Here is a 27,090-nt window from a genome sequence, read left to right on the forward strand (position 1 = left end):
AACAGGTCAAAGCCATTTGTAACGGTCAAGGAAGATATGATCAGACGAATGGCACGACAAAGAGTGTAGCAAAGTTTCGCATTGTTAGATGTGACCTAAAGAACAATGGAGCCAGGAAACCCAAGTGTCAGTATAAAGGCACACTTCTCACTAACAGAATAGTTGTGGTCAAATGTGAAGGAAAGTTACCTGTGCACTATTGTGGTGATGAAATGACCTTTGAATCCAATAATGCAACTATAGGAAAAATCCCCATGCGCTCTACTTCTGTACCCACAAATATACATTTCTGAGATAACAAAAGAGCAACATTTAGCATCAGCGCTAACTAAACGTCGCTGGAAACGTCTTCTTCATTATACGTTTTTATTTGAGTCTGTCTTAGCAATAAGTATATACATTTTTTAACATGTGATCAACCTGTATTTCTTCACATGTTACATGAAATAACATAAAACTATTATTTCCTTCTGATGAGGGAATTTTATATTCATCCCACCAATACCGACATATTAATTGTACTGACTGTAGGATGCTGTGTAGAAATAATCTCTTAGATCCAGCTTGCTTCTAATAAAAAAATTTTTATCTGATCACAGAATAAGCATATAATAAATGTCACTTTTTGGTGTTTGTTGGTTTTTATATATTTATTTTTTAACATTTGGAGCATCACCAGTTACAAGACTCACAAGCTGACAAGTTCTTATTCAGCGCCCTGTCTCTTGTTTCTTTTGTTTTTAATGTCATCCAATTTTTTTGTTTTCATTTTGGCATGCGATTCATTTCTAAGACTTTTCTAAACGTCTAAACGTTTTTGCCATAACGGAGGGGGCTTGAGCATTTGCCCCTTTCCTCTTGGACGTCCCAAGAGCCCTGTTCTTGAGGCATTACTATTTTTTAATCTGTGTACATGTGCTGTCTGTGCCCCTCAACAATAACATTTAACTAATAACCCCAATTTTGCTAAATAAAAGGATCTGGCTTCCACTAGTCACATGATGCCCATTAACTAATTCTCGACTTTGATGGCAGTGGGCATTGGTTACGAGATCACAAAATGACAACTACTAAGAAAAAGAAAGCTGCATTTAACAGACAATACCAAAAGACCTACTTGAAATATGGCTATATTGCGACAAGTGATTCCCATGCACCAAGCCCGCTCTGCATAATATATGCGGAGACCAGCTCTCCAATGAGGCAATGAAGCCTTCAAAACTGCTTCGTCACTTGGAGACCAAGCACCCGACATTAAAAAACAAGCCTTTGGACTAGTCTAAAAGAAAAAAAGCGGGAACAACAGGGACAGAAGCCATTACTGAGGGCCTCCACAACAACAAATACAAGTGCACTGAGAGCATCATACTTGGTGGCTAACCGTATTGCTAAGGCTAAAAAGTCATTCACTATTGGTGAAGAATCGATCCTTCCTGCCACTAAAGACATTTGCTGTGAACTTTTCGGAGAGATGGCGGCTGAAACGATAGCACAGGTGCCTCTGTTGGCACCGTCACTCGTTGCATCGAGGAAATAGCAGAGGATATTGAGACACAGTTGTTGGAGAGAATTAATACATGGCCGTGGTACGTTTTGCAGGTTGATGAGTACAGATGTGGACAATAAGGCAATACTACTTGATTATGTGCGATACCTTTATCAGGTGAATATGCATGAGGCTATGTTGTGTGCACTATCGCTGACAGTGAAACCCCATCTCGTCACCCCGACCTTTGACACCTTGTAAGATGTCAGTTTAGTAGGTTGATTTCTCTACCAGGAGTGGGGTTTGAACCCACATGGACAAATGTCCATTGGATTTTAAGTCCAACACCTTCACCACTCGGCCATCCTGGTCCGACTGAGCTGAGTTGCATAACAGACATATAGTCCAACATCATTACTCTTACTGGGCTTAAGCCCGGGTTGTTTTTCAGAAGCCCGGGGTCTTTTGGACTGTAATTTTTTCATAGTTCGATGCCTGGCTGACAACTGTATAACACAAAAAACACTCACAATATTCGAAGCACATAGTGTACACTGTGGGAATTTACGACTGTGAGTAAATCCCCCTTAATATTGGTATGATCCGAGCTCAGGCACTGAGCGAGGGGGCGGGGGGAGCTGCTGCCTACGAGTGCGCTGTTGGAGAAGCGCAGGGAGGCAGACAGAGAACTGAAGTTTGACCAGGTTCCAAAGAAAATCATTCGTACTGTACAAATATGACGGTGCATCACAAAAGATTGATATCAAACTGATCACTTGACCCATATTATGTTACTTGCTCTTCAAGTGAATCAACAAAAGGTGAAATGAAAAGCCGAACAACAACAATGCTGTTTCTTTAGAGAGTCTCAGCTTACATGTGTGTTTATTTCATATTTTCAGTTGTTTCCCTCCACGGCTAAATAAATCGGTTTCAGTTATGCACTGATATACAAGACTGGACATAAGGAGCTTCTTTCAAAGAAAAACTCTGGTAGATGTTATTTTATATATTATGCTTTGTATGTTGTTCAGTATATTTCTATGCAAAACAAAAGGAATTTCAATACACAGCAGTATATTCACAGTTGAAACCAGATATTTACATACACTTTATGGAAAACACAAGAACATTTTTTTACTGTACAACATCAATTTAGAGTAAACTTGTTTTGCATAAATAAATATTGAAATATATTTTGAATTAGTTAAAGAGAGAGAGCTGTCTCTTTTTTATCACTTTCACCAAATTTAGGAGCACATATACACTAAGTTTATTGTTAATTAATAAGAAAACTCCAGACGATTCCATTCTGAGCTGAAGAAGCTTCTGATAGGTTGGTGGCACACCTGTGGATGCATATAAGGCAAAACACAGAGCCTGTTTCTGTGACATGGGAAAATCAAGAGATCAACCAAAACACCTGGAAAAGAATTGTGGACCTCCATAAGTGTGGCTCAGTTTGAATACAATTTGGTGCCATTTACAATTAAGAAATACAGACAGTTTCTCTCTTTACTCTTAAAGTTAACAAATATGTTTTTTTATATTTATCAACATAAAAAATAAACATTTAGTCTGATTTGATGTTACAATTAAAAAAGTGTTTTTGTTTTTATCTGAAGAGTTTGTAAATATCTGGTTTCAACTGTATATTTGATGATGTTGGTGTTTGGCTTGATTGTCAGCACAAAGAGGGAGAGAGAGAGGACAGAGCAGAGATGAACAAGAGCAGGTGAGACACACATGTTAGTCAAATGGTTGTTTACCAAAAGTATCAGCGTATCATAGGTCCTCATGTATCTCGTACCTAGTGTTTCTTTTTAGGTTTGTTATTTTTCAAATTCTATATTTATTAAGTTTTGCAGGCTTGTTTGCACAACAAGGCTAAATAATTATCTAAACTTTTCTCAATCTAAATATTGTACTTTGGTAGAATTAAAAAATAAGTGTAGTGCAGGTCTATGATGATTTTTAGTGCTACTATCATCTAGTTCTGATTCTGGTTCTGTCTTGGTTAAATCCTAAGTAGTCCTGCTTTTGAACTGTTGTAGTCCTGTTTTAATTCCGGATCAGTTCTGGGTCTGGTTGAATTGGGGTTTAGGCCCTGTGTCTTGATACAGCCCCGACTTTGTTCTGCCTTGCTGCTTAATTAAAAAACTACTTTAAGGTGTCCTGCACATGTGATATATTTTTCCCTATATGAATATGAACTCAAAACAGAGCCAATTAATCTTTCAGTCATTTCTAACCCCCCCCCCCCCAAATCCCAGATGCATACTACCCTTTAGGGCTAAGCCCCGGGTGTATCAAATGTCTGCCTCTGCTCTGCTCTACAACAGAATCACAAAGGTGTCTCCAATAAGCTGCAGAGATGATTGTTGTTTTAATTTTTTAACGGTACACAAGCAAAAAATTAGAAGAGAGGTCATGAAGTTTCTTACTAAACAGTAGCGCCCTCTGCAGTTTGTGTGTGGAAGTGCAAAAGCTTACAGCACCTGGTATTCCCAGGCGGTCTCCCATCCAAGTACTGACCAGGCCCGACCCTGCTTAGCTTCCGAGATCAGACGAGATCGGGCGTGTTCAGGGTGGTATGGCCGCAAGGGAAAGAAGAGCACAGAAACAGCCTTTTTAAACATGCTGTGATGACACATGCACACGTTTTCTCTTCTATATAGAAGTTAAAGTCTCCAAATGACAAAAATGTTAGAATTACAAAACACACGGTTCTATAATAATCTAACATATGTTATTATGGAGATGTTACTGTGGGAAAAGTATTTCTGCAGCTCAGTGTTGAAGCTGCAGTTAACAACGAATAGCTGCATGCTTTCGCTGTAACATATAAAGCTTGGCACAATAATATATATCAAACTGTGAGACACTTGCCACTTATAAAATGCCCTTTATATAGCAAAGCTTTCGCTTACGGCCATACCACCCTGAACACGCCCGATCTCGTCTGATCTCGGAAGCTAAGCAGGGTCGGGCCTGGTCAGTACTTGGATGGGAGACCGCCTGGGAATACCAGGTGCTGTAAGCTTTTGCACTTCCACACACAAACTGCAGAGGGCGCTTCTGCTCCTGCTTGTGCTAAGAGGCATGAGAAGTTAACATTTATGGGTGATAAAATCCTTTTTCTATATTTTTAACATGAGAATATCAGTGTGTGAATGTGTGAATGACTGAATGTAGTGTAAAGCTCTTTGGGGTCCTTGGGGACTAAGTAAAGCGCTGTACAAGTACAGGCCATTTACTGTGCGTGTGTTTATGCTCAAGTGTATGAATAAATTAGTCAGTTTGAAACAGTTGCAATTTAAACAGTAGAAGAGTGGCACTATATTTATATATTTATAAAGAATTTCAAACAACAATTAATTGATGGTCAAAGCAGGTTTATTTAATTAATATCCAGATTTCCAATTAGTTCCGAATTGATTCAGCAGCAAATCACATCACCAGTCACTTCAAGGCTGTATGTATTATTGTAAGGTAGACCCTACAATAATACATACAGAGAACCCAACAATCATATGACCCCCTATGAGCAAGCACTTTGGCGACAGTGGGAAGGAAAAACTCCCTTTTTACAGGAAGAAACCTCCGGCAGAACCAGGCTCAGGTCGGGGCGGCCATCTGCTGCGACCGGTTGGGGTGAGAGAAGGAAGACGTTTGTTGTAGGTCTGATTGAAGGACTGATGTGATGGTAAGTTGTCTGCTGCTCCGCTTTGAATATTGAGAGATTAGTTGATGGATTTCAAGCCAAATTGTGCCCAAGTTTAAGACCACATTCATTGGTTGTTTTTGTTGATGTTATTGTTTTGGGCTTTTTTTCCACAAGAATTTCTAGCTCCCCTAGAATTCTGGCCACCCAAACGATGATTGCTGCTGAGAGAACACAAGGTTTTGTCCCCCTGTACTATTCATGTCAGTGCAGGGGGTTCTCCTTGAGAGGCCAGGGTGGAAAAAGGGATGCTTCAGAACCTCCGAGGGTGTTATGCGCAGATTTGCATCCAAGGCCAACATTTCTTTGATTAGCCTTACAAATAATGTTTGGCCATTTTCCGGTCCTCGCCTAACTTTCAGCAGTTTTTCGAGGTCATCGAGACACTTAAGTTTTATATATCGAGTTTCCTTTGATCGATAATGTGTCTCGTATTGAAATTGTTCTTGGGTCTTAAATGTCCAGCGCTGTTTGTTGTAGTTATCCTCGATGAAGTAGCAGTCAGTGTACAAGCCAGACTCTAGGAGATGATCTGGTAGCTGACCCTGGGTTTCAATTATGAATTTTAAAACATCATAATCGTCTTCCCCAGGATAGAGAGGCACCCCTGTAGCAAGCTCCACAGCTACCAGCCCCAGAGACCACATGTCGATTGCTTCGTGGTATGGAATGCCAAGCATAACCTCAGGTGCACAATAACCAATTGTCCCCACACGGTCACCAGGAATCACTGCAGAAGCAGGACATGCGAGGCCAAAGTCTATGAGTTTGACTTTGACGGGAGACTCAGTGTGGTTCAGCACCATGATGTTTCCAGGTTTGAGGTCAGCATGCACTATTCCCACAGAACCCAGGTGGAACAGAGCATTTGCAAGCTGATGCAAAATTGGCCTGAGTTCTCTCATTGGGAGACCTCGGTTATTCCGGTCCCCAATGTAGTCCCACAGGCTTTGGTCGAGCAATTCGAAATTCAAGCAAATGCGCTGTCCATCGAGGAAATAGTCGTTCCATTCCACAATGTTGCACCTGTCTGGATCCAAGCGTCGTAGCTGCTCCAGGATGAAAATTTCCAGTTTTGCCTGGAGCAGAATTTCAGGGTCGCTCTTGTTGACTTTAATAGCAACGGTTTTGTTGTTTTTTGTATCGCGACATCTGGTTACCAAACCAAAGCCTCCTTCTCCAAGGAAAGCCTCTACCACGTGGTGATCTCCTAAAATGGTCCCTTCCGTTATTTGAAGATCATCTTCAGAGGCAGATGGGTTGGCTGAGGTGTTGATGTCTCCTTTTTGAGGAAATTCAACTGAGTTTTGGAAACTGCAGCTGAATTTTTGCAATCCATGACTTTTCCAGCTTGAAGGCTGCTGAGAGAGCACAAGGAGTTCTCCCCCTGTACTATTCATGTCAGTGCAGGGGGTTCTCCTTGAGAGGCCAGGGTGGAAAAAGGGATGCTTCAGAACCTCCGAGGGTGTTATGCGCTGATTTGCATCCAAGGCCAACATTTCTTTGATTAGCCTTACAAATAATGTTTGGCCATTTTCCGGTCCTCGCCTAACTTTCAGCAGTTGTTCGAGGTCATCGAGACACTTAAGTTTTATCGATCGAGTTTCCTTGGATCGATAATGTGTCTCGTATTGAAATTGTTCTGGGGTCTTAAATGTCCAGCGCTGTTCCTTGTGGTTATCCTCGATGAAATAGCTGTCAGTGTACAAGCCAGACTCTAGGAGATGATCTGGTAGCTGACCCTGGGTTTCAATTATGAATTTCAAAACGTCATAATCGTCTTCCCCAGGATAGAGAGGCACCCCTGTAGCAAGCTCCACAGCTACCAGCCCTAGAGACCACATGTCAATTGCTTCATCATATGGAGTGCCAAGCATAATCTCAGGTGCACAATAACCAATTGTCCCCACACAGTCACCAGGAATCACTGCAGAGGTGTTACATGCGATGCCAAAGTCTATAAGTTTGACTCTGACTTGAGACTCACTGCGGTTCACAACCATGATGTTGACAGGTTTGAGGTCAGCATGCACTATTCCCACAGAACCCAGGTGGAATAGAGCATTTGCGAGCTGATTCAAAATTGGCCTGATTTCTCTCATTGGGAGACCTCGGTTATTCCGGTCCCCTATGTAGTCTGACAGGCTTTGGTCGAGGAGTTCAAAATTCAGGCAAATGCGCTCTCCATCGAGGAAATAGCCGTTCCATTCGACGATGTTGCACCTGTCTGGATCCAAGCGTCGTAGCTGCTCCAGGATGAAAATTTCCAGTTTTGCCTGGAGCAGAATTTCAGGGTCGCTCTTGTTGACTTTAACAGCAACAGTTTTGTTGTTTTTTGTATCGCGACATCTGGTTACAACACCAAAGCTTCCTTCTCCAAGGAAAGCCTCCACCATGTGGTGATCTCCCAAAATGGTCCCTTTAGATATTCCAAGCTCATCTGAGCCGAAGGATGGGTTGGCTGACATGGTGTAATGTGTCTGTTTGCGCTGTGAATTGGTGAGAAACAAAACTGAACTTGTTTTGGTTTCTCTCGTAAATTGCTCTCAAAGCTTCTCAAAAGGGTTTTAGTTGCTGCAGGTCAACGTCCGTTAAGCATAAAGTAACAGGTGAGCGCTTCTATTTATAGGTTTTGGATCAAAGCAAAGTTATGACGTCAGAAAGGATCAAAGCAAAGTTATCACGTCACAAGCGATCGAAGCGATTCTAATATGTGCGCATGCGCACATATGAGAAGCGATCGAAGCGATTCTAATATGTGTGCATGCGCACATATGAGAAGCGATCGAAGGGATTCTAATATGTGCGCATGCGCACACACGTGCTTGTTTGTGTAATATTGTTCACACTAAACTTGACCCTAATCAATTTAATATCAGTCAATCAAAGAAAATGTTAGTTTTGGAAAATTTTAAAATGACATAACTGACAGTTAAAACATTTTTTGTTCATGTATTTGTATTTGTATTGTCTTCGGAATTTTTTTTTGCATACCATGTCAAGCTTTTCTGTATATAGTCATGTCGTAGATTTCGGAGCAAACAAGAAATTGAATTGGATTTTAATATTGCAGTGCTTGGATTTCGGATTTGGTGCTTAAAACTTCTTGAAACTGTAACCGTATTTCATTCACCACAAAGAACTATCTGATTGAATAGTTTTCTTATCAGATAGAGAAATAAAACGAGTCGCAAAGTCTAAAAGCAACATTTGTCTGCCTGGGCTGTACCTCTGCACGTTAGTCTGTTTCAGTGTGTGACCCCCCACCCCCTCCCTGATCAGTCGGGGGTGAGTGCGCTAATGTGCCTGGAGGCCGTTTTAATGAGTGTTTGCTGGAAAACGAAAAATACAAGAAGGATTTGTACGTTTTCACAACGGGGGAGTTGCGTAAGTACTAGTAAATAATTTTCTCGAGTGTGTACGTTACACATGTTATTTGTTTAAAATTGGTATTATTATTTTGCTAGCTAGCAAACTCGCGGGATAAAGGATTGAAGTGCACTCAGTGCGATACAATACGGTGGCGCTATTCTAACAGTTAGTTATTGCAGGGTAACTTGTAGAATATGCTGTGAATTGAACCAAGATTACACAGCAGTAGCAGTAATACGAGTTACTTCCCTCAAGTGAAAGCGTTAAACGTTAGCCCGATGCTTAACTAGCCAACGTCAGGCTTTCTGATTGAAGGCTAAAAGCGACGTTGTCACCAAGTAAACAGAATATTGATGATATTTTTGTGTATCGCTGCAGCCTTTTCAAGTATTAACCTGGTGTCTTTGGGAACAGCTTAGGGGGAAATGACGGTAATATGACTGAACCATATGGGAAGAAAGAATAGGCACTTTTTGTGCTAGCGAAGTTTCCTCGCTTTCATTCAAAATCTGTTTATCATTAAACAATTGAAACATAATGGCTTCGAGCTGACATTGAGGCCTGTGGGGCACTATCAGCCACTGAGACAGTAGACAAGTGACTATTTCACACTTTAAGGCTGCCTGTTTATTTAAGGGAGATGAACAGTACATTCTAACTGTACATAATAATATCAATGATGATAGATTAAATAAATGGGTTTTTGAAAGACGCTTGTGCATTTTTAAAGTCTAAAGTGTTGAATTGATCTGAGTATGTCATGTGTTCAAAGCCTCTCCCAATCAGTGCTGTTCTCTATGCCTGTCTTACTCTACATGATGTTATTAGCACAAACACTTTAAAGGTGATAATTAGGTCTACAACAATAACACAGACTGCAATGTAGTTAAGCGTCTTACAGTTAGTTTTGAATGAATGAACTTAAAAAACAACACAAGCAAAGATCTGTCTCCTCCTGTTTTTTGTGTCACATAAGAAAGAAGCATCAATATCTGATGAGAAGACTTATTCATTTGGCCTTTCACGTGGTCTTACTCAGGTGATGCGAAGTGAAATATGCATCCTTTTTATGGTAATGTGCTGGAAAATGTTGAAAATGGACATTAAACGTGCTTACAAAGTGCTTGAATTTGACCCTGAAAGGTGTATGAAGCCAGAAAAAGTCACACTTGGAGTAAAAACCTCTCATAGCAAGTTAATCATATTCAATTGATTTGATGCTTTCAGCACAAAATTTAGCCACACAGTCAGGACAGCGTCTGATTTACCTTCATCGGTAAACGTGTTTATGCAGTACATAGTAACAGTGTGGCTGAGTCCTCTGGTTCAAATCAGTTCCAGTACATTTGGAGATGTAAGTCTTAACCTTTCACATGCATCGGGAAGGAAAAAACATTTGATCTTCACAGTACTGCCGAAGTGCAGCTATACATTGTGAAGTGCACATTTGCATTTCTCATACAGTACCGATCAAAAGTCTTGAACCACCCCCTTATTTTTTCGTGTTTTGCCAGGTCAGTCTGTGTTAACGGTGTTATTAACTGCATTCTTCAACTAAAGAAGTGAGAACAAATGATGTGGGGTTTTGTTTTTTTGCAATAGGCTGCAAGTAAATGTGTACAGATACAATTTAAAATTGGTTCTTTGTTAAGTTTTGTGGTCCTTTCCGTGACTTAGGTGTCTGTTTATGTTTGAATGTTTCAGAGATTAGTGTGAAGGGTCTTAACAGACAAAAAGTGGTCAAATACAAGCCCTGGATTAAAAATCAGAAACACTTTAAAAAGCCTGGAGAGCTATTCCTTAATACCACGTTAAAGATTACAGGGAAGTCCGGATCCCTGGAAGCAAATGAGGGATGGCTCAAGACTTTTGCACAGTGCTGTACATGTCATGTTCCCTGTTTTATAGCTCAGCTCAAACTGACACGTTCTCACTAACTGCTTCTCATTTTCTCCACAGTAAACTTTGACCACTTCCAGATACTGCGGGCCATCGGGAAAGGAAGCTTTGGAAAGGTAATGCAGCCTCCATTTTTCACGCCACTTGTATATTGTTTGCCCTTAATTACCCACCACGGTCGTCATCTCTAAAGAATCAGTGCAAGCGAAGCGAAATGTGCTGGGATTACACTTTAGTTCTCGTGTGCTGCTGTTATTTAATAACAGTTATAAATGCAGCTGATGTAATTATTTCTATAAAGTCAGTTAGAGGAGAGCCGATTTCTATTTCATCTCACTCAATCTAGGTGGGAATTTTGACCCCACGTCTCAATTTAATTACACAGCACATTGAATGTCTGGATGAGACTTCAGTAATGAATTCAGGACTGTGTGTGTGTGTGTGTGAGATACACAATTGGGGCTGCAGAGATTGGAATAGTTTACCTTCATTTGAAATATCACTGCCCTGTGCACATTGTCGGCTTTAAAATTCAAACTTAAAGAGTTTGTAAGTAAACTGGCTGAGATGAGACAGACGATGCACCGGGTCCTCGTCTGAGTGCTGGCTTTCAGTTGTGCTGTCTCTCTTGCCCAGCCATGCACACACAGACACTGTGCTACACTTACACAGTGAGACAGATGCTCACAGAGACGTCCAGATACATTTTGTCCTTGCTGGAGGTCATCTTGTGTTTTTTGGCCCACTGTGGCCTCACACCGAGCTCCTGCTGTTTTTTGAACACTTTAACAGCACCAGTCTTTAGCTTCCTGTTGAACACACTTAAGTGGGGGAGGTGTTATTATTAGTGGTAAATGATTTGTGTATTTGTTGGACGCACCTCAGAGCAACAGGAAACATGACACGACACGCTCCAGTAACCTGCAGTCTTTACAGTGAGGACACACAAACATTAACCCTCTGCTCCTTACAGAAACTCTCTAAATCCTGTAAGTTTCTTGACTGCCACTTGGAAAGTTGAAACTTCAGCTCCCTCCACAGATTTTCTACAGTACTGATGTCTGGAGACTGACTAGACCACTCCGTGATCTTATAGCACTTCTCCATTAGTACATACTCAGATCAGCTTGCTGTGACTCATTTTCCATTACAATCAAGTACCACCTAATGTGCGTGGGGTCATTACAGCAAAGCGGCCCGATGTCCATGTTGTCATTTATGAGCAACACGAATGCCACAACAAAGGAAGACGTCGCAGCGATGATGTATCTGTGGCTTTTTGTCACACTTGGAAACCACGGTGTTGTGCAGCTATTTGCCTTGTTGCAGGGTTTTAAAAAAACTGCAGTTTTGATTTTAGTGAAAGACACCGTCTCATGACTCATTGAGTGCCGCGACTGACAAGCCAATCCGTGGCCTGCAGTCTGACGATGTCACATTTCCTGACTGCTTGGAACCCCGACTAAGTCGTCCTGTAGCCCACATCATAATGTTTCCATCTCTCTGCTTGACTACAGGGATGCTATTTTTTGCATCACACTCCTATTTCAAAAGGTCAGTTAAAGCCACATAATTTCGTTTCATCTCCCCACAGCACTTTCTCCAAAGTCTTCCCTGAATCATTTAGATGTTCACTGGCACTTGAGATGGGCCTATACATGTTTCTCCTTGAACAGGTAGCTACCCTATGTTAGCCTAGCTTTCTATCACTGATGCTCTGTGTGTATGCTGCTGCCTCTCGTCTCGTGTTACTTAAAAAATTAACCCCACAGCTTCAATAACCGTATCTAAAAATCTCTCAGTGAAAGTTACGGTTGAAGGTTTGGAAACATTTTGGGGTAGCCAGTGTTAAATAGAGACAGTGCCACATTCTTTATCTAGTCATTGTAATGAAAGAAGCACATTAAAAACTATATGAGAGTTTGCTTTTAACAAGCATGTAATGACTCTACTTAAAAACTGAAAGTAGCATTTTGTGGATGTTTTCCCTGCTGCCCGATCCCATCAGTCTCTTAAAGCATCATTTTTTATGCGCCCTGGTGTGACAGAGGTTTCATGGCGCTACAGGTTACCTGAGCACATCAGGTATATTACGGTTGAAAACTAGTGCCCGGCCTTCCAGTGGGTGGTCGACCCCTCGTGCACAGCTCAGGAGTCTAAACGACCCAGCAGTTATGGACATGTGTGTTTTTGGTGTGCTGTCCCTCCTTCTCCCTGCTTGCAGGTGTGTGTGTGTGTGTGTGTGTGTGTGTGTGTGTGTGTGTGTGTGTGTGTGTGTGTGTGTGTGTGTGGATGCCGGAGTTTCTGAGAGCACCTGTTTACAGGCACCTTCAGGCCTGGTGGGTGTGGCCCTGCCAGGTGGTTGGCCACACCTGAAGACCATCACACAGCTGATCAAGCCTTGTCGGAGGAGCTACTTAAGAATGCGGTGGCGCTCTCTCTGACGCTGGATCATTGCGTGACTTCACGTTAGTCTCTCGGCCAGTCAGTACGGATAGTCTGCCGCATTGTATGTGTCTTACGGCTGCCTGTTTGTTATCTCCCCAGGAGAAGCGTGGAGACGAGAGGGCAGCGAGCACGGGGTGCTCAGACACTGAGGAGCGGAGACAAGGAACACTAGCACTGGGAAGAGGACATTTCACGGGAGTCGGGAACGCACTGCGGATTTATTGTTATTTTCCATTCACTGTAAATAAACGCACTGCTTGCATTCAGAGCTCCGTGCCTGGCTCCTCCTTCCTCACATCCCCACGGTTGACGCTGGACAACCGTGACAAATAGCTGTTCTTAGATTCATTATTAGTTCAACATTGACAAATAGTAGTTGACTAATATCAGGAGCCAAAAAGAAAACAAAAAACAAACTAAATAAATATTTCAGACGCTGAAAATAAATTATTACGGTCGTTTAAATTTGCTGTCAGCAAGTTAGGTCTAATACATGTAGTCAATCTAATGAATCAATATTACATGTAAAAAGTACAGAACTGAAAATGAAACTAAAATATAACGGTAAATGAACTGGTTCTTGTATAAAACCTTTCTACTCTCTACAACTTGCCTCATTCATGCACTCACTTTTTTCTATGCTTTTTCTCTGTAAGTGCTTTCTATCTAACATTAATACGCATTCATCCTCCCGATGGATGCATCGGAGAGCAACTTGGGGTTAGCGTCTTGCCCAAGGATATTTGGCATGCAGGCTGGAGCAGAGGGGCATTGAACCAGCAACTTTCTGATTAGTAGGTTTCCTGCTCTACCTGAGCTACAGACACCCCAATTTGTGGTGTTCTGGAAACAACACGTTCTCATCCCAACAGGTAACGATTCTATGTGACAAATCATCGGTATGTGTAAATGTGTTTTTTATTCTGATCATGAATCGCTTTGTAAAACAAGACCTGATAGGGTTAAGGTTAAAGTTATGGTTAGAGTTAATGTTAGGGATAGGGCTGGAATGGACGGCTGGAGCCTCTCCTCCAAGTGTGTGTTACTGCCGCGATCAGCATTCTGTTGTATGCTTTTCTCTGTAAGCGCTTCGAGCCTGTACTTTTTTGCTTTAGCTGAGTAATGAAGTTGAATCAGTACTTTAACTTTCACTGGAACAATAGTATTTTTACTTCTACTTAAGAATGTCTGATCTTTTGCCAACTCTGGCTGACTCTCAGTCTTGGAATACCCACTTGTTGTCCAGCGGTGTCCTGGGAATATGGGAACTAGACAGACTGGGGAAACAATGGGAGGAGACACAAAGATGGAATCACTTTTACCATCTTTGATGTATTTGCTGGTCGTCTTATTTCTTCTATTTTGCAAGCACAGTGTTGCAATCATTGTCTTTGTGGTACAATGACACAGGTAGAATGCAGGTGTTTTCATGTAACACGATGCCAGAAAGATGAGTAATGTGTTTTGAAGAGAAGATAAAACATCATGTTTGAACAAAGATAAGCAGCAGACACGTCTGTGTGTGAGTTATTCAGGTTCAGTAAGAAGGTAATATGTCTGCAGAATTTGTAATTCTTATGAAGATATTGCTTGTACAATAAATAAAATCCCTTTAACTTCTTCTTCTGGAGAGTGTCTTTATATATTTAGTCATTTATTTAGTAGTAACGCTAGTCGGGGATATATATCAGAGTTTACTTTCAGATATGAGCATTGTGTTTCCTGTGGATGAATGAATGAATTATTTATTTATGTAATTTTTGAAAGACTGGCTCATGTAAAATCTCTGAAAGTATGACACAGCTCTCCTGTTACACTTTATGGACTCCTGAGCTTCACCATGAGGGCCTGTCTTTATTCACTGAAATCCACTTTTATAATGAATTCACAGTAATCACTGACACCTTCAGAGCATTACATTCATTAAAGACGTCTTCTACACCTACTCTTCCAGATGACCGACACATACTTCAACCACTGCAGGTTAACCAGCCACTCATCAGTAAAGCAAAAACTAAATGTAAATGTCCTCATGTGGAAAAGACTGAAACACAACTCCCACATATCACTAATGTAACAGATCCATTTAGGGAGAGTGAGAACACTAGGCTGGATGTGTTTTAATGCAGGAACATTCATCATGTCTTGAGTTCAACAAATCATTTACATTGAATATGTGAGCTGGATGGTTACACGATACAATGTGATTGTCAACAATAACTGCAATGAACGCTGGTTTGAGGGCGGAGTCAAGGAGGCCATTTACGTGAAAAGGGAAAGACCCTCTCTGAATCAAGGAGGGGGCCTAAGGGTACATCTGTCACCATCTTACAATACGAAGCTGTAAAAAAGTAATTATAAAAAAGCATTTTTGTAGCTGAATGTTACTGGATAGCTGTTTCATCTGTAACACATCAAAATAACCTGCTAAGGTTTAATAGGCTATAAGGAACACACTCACTTCCTGAGCCCTGGGCAATAAGAGACGTTTTGTGTTTTATAATTTATTGATATGTTTGATCCTTTCTGACCTGCGTTAATGAAGCAGTCATTAGAGCACCATGTCCGCTATAATAGTTCTGTAGTTTGATGCTTGAGTCGTTGCAGACTTGTTGAAACTCCCTCACCCGTCAAAGCAGCGTCTTTGTTATTGGAGTCCAGCAGATGGCAGTGTTTCACTGTCTGACGGCTGTCTGAAGCTTCAGCTGGTTTATCCGTTTGCTATGTTTGCCATGTTACAGTGGGGAGGAAAAACTCCCTTTTGACAGGAATATCTAGACATGAGTGATTACTGCAGTGGGGCACTATCTGTGCTATCTATAAGAAATGTTAGCAACAATAAAACTCTGAGGATCAGGGCTCCATTTCACTCCAGTGTTCAGTGGCATTTTAAAAGAGTGAATACCGACGCTGAATGTCTTTGTAAAGCAAAAGCACTTTGTTAGCCTTTACAGAGCAAAGCTATGGATCAATGTGCAGTGAAGAAAAATCCAGGTGGCCAGTCTGTCCTTTCCTAACCAATCACAGAGCTCCTTACATTGTTGCGCTGGAGAATAACTAAATATAATATAAAGATGATATTGAAAATAATCTTTTGTAGAGTCACTACTTAGTGGGCAGAGGACAGTTATCACTTTGCTGGATGCTTTAAAGTCGCATGTTCTGTATTTGCAGATTAACAGGATATTAACAGATTAACAGCTTTCATTAGACTTCATATGATAATCAACAGTGAAGTGTTTCTCTTTCAGTGTTTATTCTTGCTCATTGAATGATCTCTGTTCAGATAATATGCTGCACTCATCTCATGTTTCTTTAAATACGGCATCACTTGTCCAGCTGTCAAACTCTGAAAGAGTTACAGTTTCACCACTGAGCACTTTGAATGGTTATTCTTTTATTTAAAAGCACTTATTCTAGCTGCATCATCAATACGACAAAAACTGTGACTTCAACAAAAATGTATCTAAAAATATTTAGGGGGAAATGTTCCTACACCCCTCATGTAAACGTTACACCTCCAAAAGGGAGAAATAATCAGAATAAGGCGTAATCATTGTCTTGATAATAATGACCATGAAAATGAAACTAGGCCTACCTTTAGTTCAGCACACTCAGTGTTGCATAAAGACATGCGAACATGCCATCATCCATTCTGGAGCCTACTTTTAAAAAGAGCGAGCTGTTTATTCTGGCTGAGTAGCAAACAGAACCAACCATGACAACCTAAACTGGGAAAACACTTGGAAACCTTGAACACTGGGAATATGGAGACACGGGGGGTAGGTGAACAGACACTCTGACAAAGGACAGAGGAAAACAGAGACAATATATATAAGACAAGAAGTAACACAGACACCCTTTTCGGTGACAAAAAAGAGAAAATATCCAGTGAAAGGCAGTTCTCTTGGAAAAACTGCCTTATTGATGTCAACGGTCAGAGAAAAATGTCTGATAGGAAGGCAACCGTAGCTCATACAACCATTTGTTGCAACCAAAGAATGCAGAAGAGCGTTTTGGTCAGCTAAGAACAGGAAATTGAAGCTACAGTTCTCAAAATTTGACATGAGAAGATTGGATAAATGTTGCCTGGTCTGATGAGTCTTGATTTCTGCTCTGACATGCAGATGGTCGGGTCAGAATTTGGCATAAATAGCATGAAAGGATGGATCCATGCTGCCTTATGTCAGCTGTGCAGACTAGTGGTGGTGGTGTCACTGTGGGGGGAAGGGGCGGTATTTTTTTGCTGAAACGTTACATAGTGAGTGTGTGTGTGTGTGTGTGTGTGAGTGTGTGTGTGTGTGTGTGTGAGTGAGAGAGAGAGAGAGAGAGAGAGAACAACTTGAAACAAACTGCAGCAATAAGGGCAAACTAGTGCACAGTTATGTTTACGTGAGCGTTATTTTGTATGCATTTGTACAGTTCCATAACTGTGAGAATACATTGATAGCATTTAACTCTAGTAACAGGCATTTGTACCAGTAAGCATGAAAAAGTAGGGAAAAGAACTAGTATGTAAGCACTGACTAGTACTGTAAAGTATATGTGTATATAGGTCAATCGTGGCTCAAGAGTTCGCAGTTCATCCTGTAATTGGAAGGTTGCCAGATTGAGCCCCGCCTCCGACAGTCTCGGTCGTTGTGTCCCGGGGCAAGACACTTCACCCGTTGCCTACTGGTGGTGGTCAGAGGGCCCGGTGGCGCCAGTGTCCGGCAGCCTCGCCTCTGTCAGTGCGCCCCAGGGCAGCTGTGGCTACAATGTAGCTGCCATCACCAGTGTGTGAATGTGTGAATGACTGAATGTAGTGTAAAGCTCTTTGGGGTCCTTGGGGACTAAGTAAAGCGCTGTACAAGTACAGGCCATTTACTGTGCATGTGTTTATGCTCAAGTGTATGAATAAATTAGTCAGTTTTAAACAGTTGCAATTTAAACAGTAGAAGAGTGGCACTATATTTATATATTTATAAAGAATTTCAAACAACAATTAATTGATGCTCAAAGCAGGTTTATTTAATTAATATCCAGATTTCCAATTAGTTCCGAATTCATTCAGCAGCAAATCACATCACCAGTCACTTCAAGGCTGTATGTATTATTGTAAGGTAGACCCTACAATAATACATACAGAGAACCCAACAATCATATGACCCCCTATGAGCAAGCACTTTGGCGACAGTGGGAAGGAAAAACTCCCTTTTTACAGGAAGAAACCTCCGGCAGAACCAGGCTCAGGTCGGGGCGGCCATCTGCTGCGACCGGTTGGGGTGAGAGACTGAAGACGTTTGTTGTAGGTCTGATTGAAGGACTGATGTGATGGTAAGTTGTCTGCTGCTCCGCTTTGAATATTGAGAGATTAGTTGATGGATTTCAAGCCAAATTGTGCCCAAGTTTAAGACCACATTCATTGCTTTTTTTTGTTGATGTTATTGTTTTGGGCTTTTTTTCCACAAGAATTTCTAGCTCCCCTAGAATTCTGGCCACCCAAACGATGATTGCTGCTGAGAGAACACAAGGTTTTGTCCCCCTGTACTATTCATGTCAGTGCAGGGGGTTCTCCTTGAGAGGCCAGGGTCGAAAAAGGGATGCTTCAGAACCTCCAAGGGTGTTATGCGCAGATTTGCATCCAAGGCCAACATTTCTTTGATTAGCCTTACAAATAATGTTTGGCCATTTTCCGGTCCTCGCCTAACTTTCAGCAGTTTTTCGAGGTCATCGAGACACTTAAGTTTTATATATCGAGTTTCCTTTGATCGATAATGTGTCTCGTATTGAAATTGTTCTTGGGTCTTAAATGTCCAGCGCTGTTTGTTGTAGTTATCCTCGATGAAGTAGCAGTCAGTGTACAAGCCAGACTCTAGGAGATGATCTGGTAGCTGACCCTGGGTTTCAATTATGAATTTTAAAACATCATAATCGTCTTCCCCAGGATAGAGAGGCACCCCTGTAGCAAGCTCCACAGCTACCAGCCCCAGAGACCACATGTCGATTGCTTCGTCGTATGGAATGCCAAGCATAACCTCAGGTGCACAATAACCAATTGTCCCCACACGGTCACCAGGAATCACTGCAGAAGCAGGACATGCGAGGCCAAAGTCTATGAGTTTGACTTTGACGGGAGACTCACTGTGGTTCAGCACCATGATGTTTCCAGGTTTGAGGTCAGCATGCACTATTCCCACAGAACCCAGGTGGAACAGAGCATTTGCAAGCTGATGCAAAATTGGCCTGAGTTCTCTCATTGGGAGACCTCGGTTATTCCGGTCCCCAATGTAGTCCCACAGGCTTTGGTCAAGCAATTCGAAATTCAAGCAAATGCGCTGTCCATCGAGGAAATAGTCGTTCCATTCCACAATGTTGCACCTGTCTGGATCCAAGCGTCGTAGCTGCTCCAGGATGAAAATTTCCAGTTTTGCCTGGAGCAGAATTTCAGGGTCGCTCTTGTTGACTTTAATAGCAACGGTTTTGTTGTTTTTTGTATCGCGACATCTGGTTACCAAACCAAAGCCTCCTTCTCCAAGGAAAGCCTCTACCACGTGGTGATCTCCTAAAATGGTCCCTTCCGTTATTTGAAGATCATCTTCAGAGGCAGATGGGTTGGCTGAGGTGTTGATGTCTCCTTTTTGAGGAAATTCAACTGAGTTTTGGAAACTGCAGCTGAATTTTTGCGATCCATGACTTTTCCAGCTTGAAGGCTGCTGAGAGAGCACAAGGAGTTCTCCCCCTGTACTATTCATGTCAGTGCAGGGGGTTCTCCTTGAGAGGCCAGGGTGGAAAAAGGGATGCTTCAGAACCTCCGAGGGTGTTATGCGCTGATTTGCATCCAAGGCCAACATTTCTTTGATTAGCCTTACAAATAATGTTTGGCCATTTTCCGGTCCTCGCCTAACCTTCAGCAGTTGTTCGAGGTCATTGAGACACTTAAGTTTTATCGATCGAGTTTCTTTGGATCGATAATCTGTCTCGTATTGAAATTGTTCTGGGGTCTTAAATGTCCAGCGCTGTTCCTTGTGGTTATCCTCGATGAAATAGCTGTCAGTGTACAAGCCAGACTCTAGGAGATGATCTGGTAGCTGACCCTGGGTTTCAATTATGAATTTCAAAACGTCATAATCGTCTTCCCCAGGATAGAGAGGCACCCCTGTAGCAAGCTCCACAGCTACCAGCCCTAGAGACCACATGTCAATTGCTTCATCATATGGAGTGCCAAGCATAATCTCAGGTGCACAATAACCAATTGTCCCCACACAGTCACCAGGAATCACTGCAGAGGTGTTACATGCGATGCCAAAGTCTATAAGTTTGACTCTGACTTGAGACTCACTGCGGTTCACAACCATGATGTTGACAGGTTTGAGGTCAGCATGCACTATTCCCACAGAACCCAGGTGGAATAGAGCATTTGCAAGCTGATGCAAAATTGGCCTGATTTCTCTCATTGGGAGACCTCGGTTATTCCGGTCCCCTATGTAGTCTGACAGGCTTTGGTCGAGGAGTTCGAAATTCAGGCAAATGCGCTCTCCATCGAGGAAATAGCCGTTCCATTCGACGATGTTGCACCTGTCTGGATCCAAGCGTCGTAGCTGCTCCAGGATGAAAATTTCCAGTTTTGCCTGGAGCAGAATTTCAGGGTCGCTCTTGTTGACTTTAACAGCAACAGTTTTGTTGTTTTTTGTATCGCGACATCTGGTTACAACACCAAAGCTTCCTTCTCCAAGGAAAGCCTCCACCATGTGGTGATCTCCCAAAATGGTCCCTTTAGATATTCCAAGCTCATCTGAGCCGAAGGCTGGGTTGGCTGACATGGTGTAATGTGTCTGTTTGCGCTGTGAATTGGTGAGAAACAAAACTGAACTTGTTTTGGTTTCTCTCGTAAATTGCTCTCAAAGCTTCTCAAAAGGGTTTTAGTTGCTGCAGGTCAACGTCCGTTAAGCATAAAGTAACAGGTGAGCGCTTCTATTTATAGGTTTTGGATCAAAGCAAAGTTATGACGTCAGAAAGGATCAAAGCAAAGTTATCACGTCACAAGCGATCGAAGCGATTCTAATATGTGCGCATGCGCACATATGAGAAGCGATCGAAGGGATTCTAATATGTGCGCATGCGCACACACGTGCTTGTTTGTGTAATATTGTTCACACTAAACTTGACCCTAATCAATTTAATATCAGTCAATCAAAGAAAATGTTAGTTTTGGAAAATTTTAAAATGACATAACTGACAGTTAAAACATTTTTTGTTCATGTATTTGTATTTGTATTGTCTTCGGAATTTTTTTTTGCATACCATGTCAAGCTTTTCTGTATATAGTCATGTCGTAGATTTCGGAGCAAACAAGAAATTGAATTGGATTTTAATATTGCAGTGCTTGGATTTCGGATTTGGTGCTTAAAACTTCTTGAAACTGTAACCGTATTTCATTCACCACAAAGAACTATCTGATTGAATAGTTTTCTTATCAGATAGAGAAATAAAACGAGTCGCAAAGTCTAAAAGCAACATTTGTCTGCCTGGGCTGTACCTCTGCACGTTAGTCTGTTTCAGTGTGTGACCCCCCACCCCCTCCCTGATCAGTCGGGGGTGAGTGCGCTAATGTGCCTGGAGGCCGTTTTAATGAGTGTTTGCTGGAAAACGAAAAATACAAGAAGGATTTGTACGTTTTCACAACGGGGGAGTTTGCGTAAGTACTAGTAAATAATTTTCTCGAGTGTGTACGTTACACATGTTATTTGTTTAAAATTGGTATTATTATTTTGCTAGCTAGCAAACTCGCGGGATAAAGGATTGAAGTGCACTCAGTGCGATACAATACGGTGGCGCTATTCTAACAGTTAGTTATTGCAGGGTAACTTGTAGAATATGCTGTGAATTGAACCAAGATTACACAGCAGTAGCAGTAATACGAGTTACTTCCCTCAAGTGAAAGCGTTAAACGTTAGCCCGATGCTTAACTAGCCAACGTCAGGCTTTCTGATTGAAGGCTAAAAGCGACGTTGTCACCAAGTAAACAGAATATTGATGATATTTTTGTGTATTGCTTCAGCCTTTTCAAGTATTAACCTGGTGTCTTTGGGAACAGCTTAGGGGGAAATGACGGTAATATGACTGAACCATATGGGAAGAAAGAATAGGCACTTTTTGTGCTAGCGAAGTTTCCTCGCTTTCATTCAAAATCTGTTTCTCATTAAACAATTGAAACATAATGGCTTCGAGCTGACATTGAGGCCTGTGGGGCACTATCAGCCACTGAGACAGTAGACAAGTGACTATTTCACACTTTAAGGCTGCCTGTTTATTTAAGGGAGATGAACAGTACATTCTAACTGTACATAATAATATCAATGATGATAGATTAAATAAATGGGTTTTTGAAAGACGCTTGTGCATTTTTAAAGTCTAAAGTGTTGAATTGATCTGAGTATGTCATGTGTTCAAAGCCTCTCCCAGTCAGTGCTGTTCTCTATGCCTGTCTTACTCTACATGATGTTATTAGCACAAACACTTTAAAGGTGATAATTAGGTCTACAACAATAACACAGACTGCAATGTAGTTAAGCGTCTTACAGTTAGTTTTGAATGAATGAACTTAAAAAACAACACAAGCAAAGATCTGTCTCCTCCTGTCTTTTGTGTCACATAAGAAAGAAGCATCAATATCTGATGAGAAGACTTATTAATTTGGCCTTTCACGTGGTCTTACTCAGGTGATGCGAAGTGAAATATGCATCCTTTTTATGGTAATGTGCTGGAAAATGTTGAAAATGGACATTAAACGTGCTTACAAAGTGCTTGAATTTGACCCTGAAAGGTGTATGAAGCCAGAAAAAGTCACACTTGGAGTAAAAACCTCTCATAGCAAGTTAATCATATTCAATTGATTTGATGCTTTCAGCACAAAATTTAGCCACACAGTCAGGACAGCGTCTGATTTACCTTCATCGGTAAACGTGTTTATGCAGTACATAGTAACAGTGTGGCTGAGTCCTCTGGTTCAAATCAGTTCCAGTACATTTGGAGATGTAAGTCTTAACCTTTCACATGCATCGGGAAGGAAAAAACATTTGATCTTCACAGTACTGCCGAAGTGCAGCGATACATTGTGAAGTGCACATTTGCATTTGTCATACAGTACCGATCAAAAGTCTTGAACCACCCCCTTATTTTTTCGTGTTTTGCCAGGTCAGTCTGTGTTAACGGTGTTATTAACTGCATTCTTCAACTAAAGAAGTGAGAACAAATGATGTGGGCTTTTGTTTTTTTGCAATAGGCTGCAAGTAAATGTGTACAGATACAATTTAAAATTGGTTCTTTGTTAAGTTTTGTGGTCCTTTCCGTGACTTAGGTGTCTGTTTATGTTTGAATGTTTCAGAGATTAGTGTGAAGGGTCTTAACAGACAAAAAGTGGTCAAATACAAGCCCTGGATTAAAAATCAGAAACACTTTAAAAAGCCTGGAGAGCTATTCCTTAATACCACGTTAAAGATTACAGGGAAGTCCGGATCCCTGGAAGCAAATGAGGGATGGCTCAAGACTTTTGCACAGTGCTGTACATGTCATGTTCCCTGTTTTATAGCTCAGCTCAAACTGACACGTTCTCACTAACTGCTTCTCATTTTCTCCACAGTAAACTTTGACCACTTCCAGATACTGCGGGCCATCGGGAAAGGAAGCTTTGGAAAGGTAATGCAGCCTCCATTTTTCACGCCACTTGTATATTGTTTGCCCTTAATTACCCACCACGGTCGTCATCTCTAAAGAATCAGTGCAAGCGAAGCGAAATGTGCTGGGATTACACTTTAGTTCTCGTGTGCTGCTGTTATTTAATAACAGTTATAAATGCAGCTGATGTAATTATTTCTATAAAGTCAGTTAGAGGAGAGCCGATTTCTATTTCATCTCACTCAATCTAGGTGGGAATTTTGACCCCATGTCTCAATTTAATTACACAGCAGCAAAATTCTGCGGCTCTATTTGTCATCGCGCTCAACGGTTGGGCTGAAGGCAGGAGGAGAACTTAGTGTGTGTGAGATACACAATTGGGGCTGCAGAGATTGGAATAGTTTACCTTCATTTGAAATATCACTGCCCTGTGCACATTGTCGGCTTTAAAATTCAAACTTAAAGAGTTTGTAAGTAAACTGGCTGAGATGAGACAGACGATGCACCGGGTCCTCGTCTGAGTGCGGCCCGATGTCCATGTTGTCATTTATGAGCAACACGAATGCCACAACAAAGGAAGACGTCGCAGCGATGATGTATCTGTGGCTTTTTGTCACACTTGGAAACCACGGTGTTGTGCAGCTATTTGCCTTGTTGCAGGGTTTTAAAAAAACTGCAGTTTTGATTTTAGTGAAAGACACCGTCTCATGACTCATTGAGTGCCGCGACTGACAAGCCAATCCGTGGCCTGCAGTCTGACGATGTCACATTTCCTGACTGCTTGGAACCCCGACTAAGTCGTCCTGTAGCCCACATCATAATGTTTCCATCTCTCTGCTTGACTGCAGGGATGCTATTTTTTGCATCACACTCCTATTTCAAAAGGTCAGTTAAAGCCACATAATTTCGTTTCATCTCCCCACAGCACTTTCTCCAAAGTCTTCCCTGAATCATTTAGATGTTCACTGGCACTTGAGATGGGCCTATACATGTTTCTCCTTGAACAGGTAGCTACCCTATGTTAGCCTAGCTTTCTATCACTGATGCTCTGTGTGTATGCTGCTGCCTCTCGTCTCGTGTTACTTAAAAAATTAACCCCACAGCTTCAATAACCGTATCTAAAAATCTCTCAGTGAAAGTTACGGTTGAAGGTTTGGAAACATTTTGGGGTAGCCAGTGTTAAATAGAGACAGTGCCACATTCTTTATCTAGTCATTGTAATGAAAGAAGCACATTAAAAACTATATGAGAGTTTGCTTTTAACAAGCATGTAATGACTCTACTTAAAAACTGAAAGTAGCATTTTGTGGATGTTTTCCCTGCTGCCCGATCCCATCAGTCTCTTAAAGCATCATTTTTTATGCGCCCTGGTGTGACAGAGGTTTCATGGCGCTACAGGTTACCTGAGCACATCAGGTATATTACGGTTGAAAACTAGTGCCCGGCCTTCCAGTGGGTGGTCGACCCCTCGTGCACAGCTCAGGAGTCTAAACGACCCAGCAGTTATGGACATGTGTGTTTTTGGTGTGCTGTCCCTCCTTCTCCCTGCTTGCAGGTGTGTGTGTGTGTGTGTGTGTGTGGATGCCGGCGTTTCTGAGAGCACCTGTTTACAGGCACCTTCAGGCCTGGTGGGTGTGGCCCTGCCAGGTGGTTGGCCACACCTGAAGACCATCACACAGCTGATCAAGCCTTGTCGGAGGAGCTACTTAAGAATGCGGCGGCGCTCTCTCTGACGCTGGATCATTGCGTGACTTCACGTTAGTCTCTCGGCCAGTCAGTACGGATAGTCTGCCGCATTGTATGTGTCTTACGGCTGCCTGTTTGTTATCTCCCCAGGAGAAGCGTGGAGACGAGAGGGCAGCGAGCACGGGGTGCTCAGACACTGAGGAGCGGAGACAAGGAACACTAGCACTGGGAAGAGGACATTTCACGGGAGTCGGGAACGCACTGCGGATTTATTGTTATTTTCCATTCACTGTAAATAAACGCACTGCTTGCATTCAGAGCTCCGTGCCTGGCTCCTCCTTCCTCACATCCCCACGGTTGACGCTGGACAACCGTGACAAATAGCTGTTCTTAGATTCATTATTAGTTCAACATTGACAAATAGTAGTTGACTAATATCAGGAGCCAAAAAGAAAACAAAAAACAAACTAAATAAATATTTCAGACGCTGAAAATAAATTATTACGGTCGTTTAAATTTGCTGTCAGCAAGTTAGGTCTAATACATGTAGTCAATCTAATGAATCAATATTACATGTAAAAAGTACAGAACTGAAAATGAAACTAAAATATAACGGTAAATGAACTGGTTCTTGTATAAAACCTTTCTACTCTCTACAACTTGCCTCATTCATGCACTCACTTTTTTCTATGCTTTTTCTCTGTAAGTGCTTTCTATCTAACATTAATACGCATTCATCCTCCCGATGGATGCATCGGAGAGCAACTTGGGGTTAGCATCTTGCCCAAGGATATTTGGCATGCAGGCTGGAGCAGAGGGGCATTGAACCAGCAACTTTCTGATTAGTAGGTTTCCTGCTCTACCTGAGCTACAGACACCCCAATTTGTGGTGTTCTGGAAACAACACGTTCTCATCCCAACAGGTAACGATTCTATGTGACAAATCATCGGTATGTGTAAATGTGTTTTTTATTCTGATCATGAATCGCTTTGTAAAACAAGACCTGATAGGGTTAAGGTTAAAGTTATGGTTAGAGTTAATGTTAGGGATAGGGCTGGAATGGACGGCTGGAGCCTCTCCTCCAAGTGTGTGTTACTGCCGCGATCAGCATTCTGTTGTATGCTTTTCTCTGTAAGCGCTTCGAGCCTGTACTTTTTTGCTTTAGCTGAGTAATGAAGTTGAATCAGTACTTTAACTTTCACTGGAACAATAGTATTTTTACTTCTACTTAAGAATGTCTGATCTTTTGCCAACTCTGGCTGTCTCTCAGTCTTGGAATACCCACTTGTTGTCCAGCGGTGTCCTGGGAATATGGGAACTAGACAGACTGGGGAAACAATGGGAGGAGACACAAAGATGGAATCACTTTTACCATCTTTGATGTATTTGCTGGTCGTCTTATTTCTTCTATTTTGCAAGCACAGTGTTGCAATCATTGTCTTTGTGGTACAATGACACAGGTAGAATGCAGGTGTTTTCATGTAACACGATGCCAGAAAGATGAGTAATGTGTTTTGAAGAGAAGATAAAACATCATGTTTGAACAAAGATAAGCAGCAGACACGTCTGTGTGTGAGTTATTCAGGTTCAGTAAGAAGGTAATATGTCTGCAGAATTTGTAATTCTTATGAAGATATTGCTTGTACAATAAATAAAATCCCTTTAACTTCTTCTTCTGGAGAGTGTCTTTATATATTTAGTCATTTATTTAGCCTTTATTTAGTAGTAACGCTAGTCGGGGATATATATCAGAGTTTACTTTCAGATATGAGCATTGTGTTTCCTGTGGATGAATGAATGAATTATTTATTTATGTAT

At 41.7% G+C, this 27,090-nt stretch overlaps 1 protein-coding gene, 2 long non-coding RNA genes and 3 other non-coding genes across 6 annotated transcripts; 3 read left to right on the plus strand and 3 right to left on the minus strand.

Moving 5' to 3' along the window:
• Nucleotides 1–1,774: 1,774 nt before the first annotated feature.
• trnal-uaa (transfer RNA leucine (anticodon UAA)) lies at nucleotides 1,775–1,857 on the minus strand. The gene has a single exon. It is a non-coding gene; the product is annotated as a tRNA-Leu (tRNA).
• A 2,115-nt stretch (nucleotides 1,858–3,972) lies between these two features.
• LOC147302584 (5S ribosomal RNA) lies at nucleotides 3,973–4,091 on the minus strand. Its single transcript, XR_015127413.1, has one exon. It is a non-coding gene; the product is annotated as a 5S ribosomal RNA (ribosomal RNA).
• Nucleotides 4,092–4,410: 319 nt separating this feature from the next.
• On the plus strand, nucleotides 4,411–4,529 carry LOC147302585 (5S ribosomal RNA). The gene has a single exon (XR_015127462.1). It is a non-coding gene; the product is annotated as a 5S ribosomal RNA (ribosomal RNA).
• Nucleotides 4,530–4,864: 335 nt separating this feature from the next.
• On the minus strand, nucleotides 4,865–21,020 carry LOC147302586 (uncharacterized). The gene is made up of 2 exons (XM_086284710.1): nucleotides 18,615–21,020; nucleotides 4,865–6,758 (listed from the first exon to the last, which is right to left on the minus strand). The coding sequence occupies exons 1-2, from the start codon at nucleotides 20,729–20,731 to the stop codon at nucleotides 5,342–5,344; spliced, it is 3,534 nt and encodes a 1,177-aa protein (XP_086140836.1). The 5' UTR covers nucleotides 20,732–21,020; the 3' UTR covers nucleotides 4,865–5,341.
• Nucleotides 8,123–13,197, plus strand: LOC147302587 (uncharacterized). The gene is made up of 2 exons (XR_015127371.1): nucleotides 8,123–8,597; nucleotides 10,542–13,197. It is a non-coding gene; the product is annotated as an uncharacterized LOC147302587 (long non-coding RNA).
• Nucleotides 21,021–21,043: 23 nt separating the features above from the next.
• On the plus strand, nucleotides 21,044–25,590 carry LOC147302588 (uncharacterized). The gene is made up of 2 exons (XR_015127372.1): nucleotides 21,044–21,606; nucleotides 23,551–25,590. It is a non-coding gene; the product is annotated as an uncharacterized LOC147302588 (long non-coding RNA).
• Nucleotides 25,591–27,090: the final 1,500 nt, after the last annotated feature.

The sequence above is a fragment of the Aulonocara sp. 'chitande type north' Nkhata Bay genome, linkage group LG23, assembly GCF_057382095.1.
Source record: "Aulonocara sp. 'chitande type north' Nkhata Bay isolate Kocher_YH1m ecotype deep benthic linkage group LG23, A_spYH_male_GT1.1, whole genome shotgun sequence".
NCBI classification, from domain to species: Eukaryota; Metazoa; Chordata; class Actinopteri; order Cichliformes; family Cichlidae; genus Aulonocara; species Aulonocara sp. 'chitande type north' Nkhata Bay.

Excerpts from the sequence above, each read along its gene's own strand:
- LOC147302586 (XM_086284710.1), bottom strand. The coding sequence starts at position 20,731 with ATGTCAGCCAACCCAGCCTTCGGCTCAGATGAGCTTGGAATATCTAAA. Across the intron at positions 6,759-18,614 it reads GAAAAACTGCTGAAAGTTAG|GCGAGGACCGGAAAATGGCC; the intron begins GCGAGGACCGGA and ends GCTGAAAGTTAG.